The 7,075-nt window shown below is 45.4% G+C and overlaps 1 protein-coding gene across 1 annotated transcript; it reads left to right on the plus strand.

Moving 5' to 3' along the window:
* Positions 1-3,302: 3,302 nt before the first annotated feature.
* Positions 3,303-4,179, plus strand: LOC108805030 (BTB/POZ domain-containing protein KCTD12-like). The gene has a single exon (XM_018576983.1). It carries the CDS (start codon positions 3,330-3,332, stop codon positions 4,155-4,157), a length of 828 nt encoding a protein of 275 aa, XP_018432485.1. The 5' UTR covers positions 3,303-3,329; the 3' UTR covers positions 4,158-4,179.
* Positions 4,180-7,075: the final 2,896 nt, after the last annotated feature.

Consider the following 7,075-nt stretch of genomic DNA (forward strand, 5'->3'; position numbering starts at 1 on the left):
AATTCTTGCTTTATAGTTTGATAAGAAATGTATATAAATATAGTAATAAAATAATATATTGTATAATAAAAGTTATCACTCATACTGCATATTCTATAAAAGTGAGTTTTAGATGACCTAAGGTTAGAGAATTTAAATGCATTAAATGCAAAAAAAATCCCAATTCTATCTTTAAAAAATACATTAAAGTTAATTGATAAGATCACCTTTTGAATAATTTTTTTGGGCAATTAGTCAATAGGTGGACAGAGAGAACGTAGAGAGGAAAGATTTAAAATGCTGCTTTATTTCCACCGAACCTGTAACTCATCATGCTTCGACTGGCCTATTAAAAGGATGTCCGGGTCATTTGTGAATGGGATTCTTCAGGGGCATATATTAATAATTGCTGTAAACGGGTCGTTTTAACATCTCTGTCCCCTTACAACCTGGTATGACATGTGCCCATCATGGCCGCATGGCCTCATGTACTCATCATGGCCTCATGTACTCATCATGGCCTCATGTACTCATCATGGCCTCATGTACTCATCTCGGCCTGCTTCATGGCATGCTTTCAGCCATTGTCCCCTTAATGACTCCTTTATTCCTTCCTGTAGACTGCGTCCCCTGTTCTTATCCCACTGTCTTCCTGATCCCCCTTCTGCCTCTTTAACTATTTATAGACCTTGTTAGAGCTATCAAAATGGATTAGAGGGAAAGCAATTCTGCTAATCGCCAGTGCTGACAGTTTAAGCCACAGCTACTAATTCCCCGTCATTACTGTGAGGGGTAAGAAAACCAAAGACTGGTGAGACTGCGTATGTTCCACGCTATTCAGAGGGGAGTCCGAGATCCAAATTTGTCTAAGATTTTGACTTTCAGAAATGTAACAAGTATGTAACACTGCATGGCCAAAAACTTTTGGACACCTGAACGTGACACTTATATCAGCTTGTTGGACATCCCTTTCCAAAGCCATTCATATGGAGCTGGCCCTCCACTCTTCTGGGAAGGCTTTGCACAGGATTATGGAATTTGTGGCCATTTGTGAGGTCAGGTACTGATGTTAGGTGAGAAGATCCGGCTCACAATCGGCTTTCCAATTCATCCCAAAGGTGTTCAGTAGGGTTGAGGTCAGGGTTCTGTCCAGGTCACTCAAGTTCCTCCACACCAAACTGGTCACACCATGTCTTTATGAAGCTGGCTTTGTACACAGGGGACAGTCATGTTCAGTAGGGTTGAGGTCAGGGTTCTGTCCAGGTCACTCAAGTTCCTCCACATCAAAGTGGTCAAACCATGTCTTCACCATCACAACTATATGAGCTTGTAGGACATCCCTTCCCAAAACCATTAATACGGAGTTGGCCCTTCACTCTCCTGGGAAGGCTTTCCACAAGATTTTGGAGGTGTCTGTGGAAAATTTGTGCCCATTTGTGAGGTCAGGTACTGATGTTGGATGAGAAGACCTGGCTCATAACTGGCGTTCCTATTCATCTCAAAGGTGTTCAGTAGGGTTGAAGGCTCTGTGCAGGACTCTCGAGTTCCTCCACACCAAACTGGTCACACCACATGTCTCACCCCATGTCTTTATGTGGCTGGCTTTGTACACAGAGGACAGTCATGTTCATTAAGGTTTAGGTCTGGGCTCTGTGTAGGACACTGAAGTTCCTCCACACCCAACTGGTCAAACCATGACTTTATGGAGCCGGGTTTGTGCATGAGAAGACCTGGCTCACATTCGGCATTCCAATTCATCCCATAGATGTTCAGTAGGGTTGAGGTCAGGGTTCTGTTCAGGAGCTAGTGTTGTACACAGGGGGCAGTCAAGGTGGAACAGAAAAGGACCTTCACCAAAGTACAGTTGTCCTTATATGCTGTTGCAATACTGGGATCCTTCACTAGAACCAAGGAGCCTAGCACATGTCCTAAAATACAGGGGTGTCCACATACTTTTGGCCATATGGTATATGAAAAGTGAATGAAACATAGTGGGTGTTGATTCACTAAAACCAAATAAGCTGTTTGCTTTGCAGGGGAATTTTACATTGGCTTAGTGAATGAGGTGACGCTCTGCTGACTTCCAACATCCAATCACGTGCAAGCAAAAATTACGTTTTTTTAAATTGTATTTTCCTTGCTTGTGATTGGGTATTGCTTGCAGTGTGAATGTTCACCTCATTCACCAAGCTAAGGGGAAATTCCACAGTGCTGGTTTGTCTCCTCAAGCGATTTTGGCCCTCAGCTTTCCCAGGATCCCACGGAGAAGCCCAGTGGCATCTCAGGAACTTACAAGGGGTGGAAGTTGGGTGTCATTTTTTTCTTCTGGTCTTTCATCCTTTTTTTTAAGCTTCTATTAAGGTTTCTTTATTGAGGCGGAGGAGGCTGCAAGATAAACGGACCTTTCATGCAAGGTCCACTTTCAAAAAGACCAAAAATGATATGAAAGCCTTATTAAAGCCAGTACAATGCAAGGTCTGTTCAAGCTGCCTGGGCCCCCTCCACAAACCACCTACTGTGAGTAGGTGCAAAATGCTCCTGCAAAAAAGTTAGATTTATACCTACCTCACCCCCGTCTTCCACATAGCTGAGCGCGACGTCACCGCTCTTCCAGGACGACTTCTCGTGAATGCAGAGCAGGTCAAATCTCACAAGAAGACGTTCAATTATATTGCACGAGAGTCTTCTTGCTACAGTTCAGCCGCTCTTTATTCCCCAGGTCTAGCCGGAAGGAGTGTGACGCCATCAACGCCTAGGCACCACTGGTGAAAAATGGGGGTGAGGTAAGTATAAACCCCAACTTTTTTTTATTTTCAGGGACATTTTGTACCTACTATTAGTAGGTGATGTGTGAAGGGGGAGGGGGCCCAGACAGTAGAAGTGGACCTTAAATGGTGGTTGATGGTGCATGATAGTGACACTGCCCCCTGCAGACCTGGGAAGCTCTGGCCGGTGTCTTGCCCAGCTCACTGGTTGCCGGGAGGTGGTCAGAACGCTGGTCAGAGTGTCCCAGTTTGCTGTGAGCTGGTTGGGGAGATGTGTCTGGCCCTTGCACATCTCCTTAGCCTGCAAAGGCGGTGGCATTGTGCAGCAGAGCAGCCACTATACAACCAACATGGCGCTCTTCTCGCCCCCCCTCCCTCCAAGCAACCCAAAGAGATGCCACCTGAGCCAACTGCCTCATTAAAGGGACGGCCCTGCTTACAGTACAGGATGCTTTAGCAGAGTAAATGTCATCTAGTGAGGCTTTAGATCTTCTTTAAAATGTCATGTTTATAATCTAATATTCTCTTTTTCTTTTTCAACCCGACAGTTGTTTTGGATTTCTCAAGGGACCACATTAAAACAAAATGGCTCTTCCCGATAACTCAAGCTGTGACATCTCGCCGTTTCCAGACATCATAGAATTAAACGTCGGTGGACAAGTCTACATAACCCGTCATCCAACTTTGGTGAGCGTCCCCGGTTCCCTCCTGTGGGAGATGTTCGGCCAAAAAAATGTTCGCCTTCTGGCCAGAGATAGCAAAGGCCGCTATTTTTTAGATCGTGACGGATTTCTCTTCCGCTACGTCTTGGACTATTTGAGGGACCAACAGCTAGTGCTTCCAGAACATTTTCCCGAAAGAAGTAGATTGCAGAGGGAGGCTGAGTATTTCAAGCTCCCAGACTTAGTCAAAATCTTGGCCCCCAAATTCAGCAAGCAAAACTCTACTGGAGACGACGCTTTCCCGAGTGACTCAGAAGATCAGTCCCCCAATATTGAGGTCGGCCGCAAAACGTCTTTTGATGCAATGGGGAACCAATCAATCTCAGACCTTCATCGGTCCGGGTTCATAACTTTAGGCTACCGTGGCTCCTACACCCTTGGAAGAGACAGTCAAACAGATGCCAAATTCAGAAGGGTAGCAAGGATAATGGTCTGTGGCAAGACGTCGCTAGCTAAGGAAGTCTTTGGAGATACCCTGAACGAGAGCCGGGATCCAGATCGACCCCCCGAAAGATACACCTCTAGGTACTACCTGAAATTCACTTTTCTGGAACAGGCGTTTGATAGGTTGGCTGATGCCGGATTTCATATGGTGGCGTGTAACTCTACTGGAACATGCTCCTTCACTCACGATCTGACAGATGACAAGATCTGGACCTCTTACACTGAATACGTTTTCTACCGTGAGTGATGAAAACCAAATAGTCAAAGAAGTAGACTTTTTCCCTTGCCCGCCTTCTCCTTGCCCCGTTTTCCTGCAGTGAACCATGTCTAGATTCTACACCAGCCTTTTCTTAGTTTTCCCGACTCCTGCCACGGCCCAAATGTTCCACCCGATGTTCCCATCCTGACTTGATTTTATCCACCTGCTCCGTTACCCTTTAGATCTAAAGCCTTTGATTTTCCCGATGGATTTTGTCCTCAGCTTTGATGAGGAGAAGACCCAGAGTCTCCAAGTGTCCGTCCTTCCTTCCTTTTTGTATTGTGGATATACTGTATGTGTTATTTATTTGCAACTTGCAGTTTACTTTCGGAGAAAAACGAAAGCCAGCCTACATAGCCATATGTAACGTGTTCTTCCACTACATATAGATACATAAAACACCAGGACAAACACTGGAGCCAAGAACATATATAGAACAGGGTGAGCTAGCATTCGAGAAGTAACAGCCACATAATTCAATAGAAGAATGTGTAAATAATACATGACGACATAAATAATAGATTCAACTCACTAAAGCAAGGGCAGGTGTACAGCCGAGGGATACCCAACCTCAAAGTCTTTGGTGGATTAACCTGCTCGTGGCCAGCGGTGAGGAGCTAATGTGTGGAGAGCCTCACTAGATGTTCAAAAACAAAGAACTGTAACTCAGTGGCCTGGAAACTCTACAACGTCACAATATTATCAGGAAGCTAAATCCGGGTTGATGGTGGTTTACATCCAAGTAATGGGCTTTGCACTCGACCTTTATTTAATAACATTATTATGTTTCCTTTGTTCAGCTTTTTGACTACTATATCTATGTTTTGACTACCATATATTTAGTTATCTTCTTACCTATTGCATTCTATTGTCTTTACGTATTGTTGTTCTCTATAATTAGATGTCTAAATGTAGTGATGAGTGCATCAGGTGTCTGCAAGAGAAGCAAAAGGGTATAGAAAAATATACAAAGGTCCTTCTTATTGAAGCCAGAAGCTTGTGGACCCACCATAATGGCCCTTGTTGGACATTCCAAAACCATGGCCATTCATTTGGAGTTGGCTATAACAGCCTCCACTCTTGTGCATAGGCTTTCCACAAGACTTTGTGGGTGTCGGTGGGAATTTGTGGTAATATGTGAGGTCAGGTATTGACGTTGGATAAGACTGGCTGGCTATCAGCGTTCCACTTCATCCCAAAGGTGTTCAGTAGGGTTGAGGTCAGGGCTCTGTGCGGGACACTCGGGTTACTCCACACCAAAGTGGCCAGACCATGTCTTTATGGAGCTGAATTTGTGCACAGAGGACAGTCATGGTGGAACAGAAAATGGCCTTCCACTAAGTGCATCTCTTGTTATTTGTGCCCATTGAGCCAAAAGAGCATTTGTGGGGTTGGATGCAGCTCTTGGATGAGAAGACCTGGCTGGTGTTCAGTAGGGTTGAGGTCAGGGCTCTGTGCAGGACACTCCAGTTCCTTCACACCAACCTGGTCCCACCTTGTATTTATGGAGCTGGCTTTGTGCACAGGGGACAGTCATGGTGGAACAGAAAGGGGCCTTCACTATACTGGTCACACCATGTCTTTATGGAGCTGGTTTCTGCAGAGAGGACAGTCATGGTGAAACAGAAAGGGGCCTTCGCCAAACTGGTCACACCATGTCTTTATGGAGCTGGCTTTGTGCACAGAGGACAGTCATGGTGGAACAGAAAAGGACCTTCCACAAAGTACATTTGTTGGTATTTGTGCCCATTGAGCCAAAAGAGCATTTGTGGGGTTGGATGCAGCTCTTTGATGAGAAGACCTGGCTGGTGTCCAGTTGGGTGCAGCTCTTGGATGAGAAGACCTGGCTGGTGTCTAGTTGGGTGCAGCTCTTGAATGAGAAGACCTGGCTGGTGTCTAGTTGGGTGCAGCTCTTGGATGAGAAGACCTGGCTGGTGTCCAGTTGGGTGCAGCTCTTGGATGAGAAGACCTGGCTGGTGTCTAGTTGGGTGCAGCTCTTGAATGAGAAGACCTGGCTGGTGTCTAGTTGGGTGCAGCTCTTGGATGAGAAGACCGGGCTGGTGTCCAGTAGGGTGCAGCTCTTGGACGAGAACACCTGGCTGGTGTCCAGTACGGTTGAGGTCAGGGTTTTCGTGCAGGACACTCCAGTTCCTTCACACCAAAATGGTCCCACCGTGTCTTTATGGAGCTGGCTTTGTGCACAGGGGACAGTCATGGTGGAACACGAAAGGACCTTCACCAAACTGTTACCACAAGGTTGGAAGAGCACAATTATCTACAGTGTCTCTGAATGATGTAGAATTAACAGAACCTTCACTGGAGACACCTGAACTCAATCATTTGCGGGGGGTGGGGTTCAGATACTATGGCCATATAGGAGGCATGATAGTCAGGGTCCACATAGTGTACTTCTTGGCCGTTTGTTGTACTGCTTTGAGGAGAACCATGGACTACTTAATTTAATTTTTTCTCTTTATATTTGTCCAACAAATACATATTAATACATTTCCATAAGACAGACATCTATCATATCGTATCTTCTTTGTACCTTTCAGAGTCAGATTTCCATCTATGGAGCCTGTAGGCACAACATTTTTGGCATCCACAGCAATACCACATCTTTTACATAAAATACTTTAATACTTTCTTGTTTTACTGCTTCTAACCTGGCTAAGAAAGATATGACAACGGTCCTGACTCATCAGGCTGTAATTGCACTTAACAAGATGACTAGTCCTTAGGGCATGGTTAGGTGACATACGGTAATATCGACAGAGAGGGCACTTTAGAATTCCTCAAGCACATGTTAGGGCCCCCTAGGGGCTCCTGCAGCTTGCTGAAGCAGGGCTTAGGTTTAAAGAAACCTTTAACAGATGGCTATAGCAATACTGATGATGGGGAGGGAG

Source organism: Nanorana parkeri, unplaced genomic scaffold, assembly GCF_000935625.1.
Source record: "Nanorana parkeri isolate BGI_ZX_2015 unplaced genomic scaffold, ASM93562v1 scaffold81, whole genome shotgun sequence".
NCBI lineage: Eukaryota > Metazoa > Chordata > Amphibia > Anura > Dicroglossidae > Nanorana > Nanorana parkeri.

Coding starts and splice junctions, on each gene's coding strand:
- LOC108805030 (XM_018576983.1), top strand. CDS start 3,330: ATGGCTCTTCCCGATAACTCAAGCTGTGACATCTCGCCGTTTCCAGAC.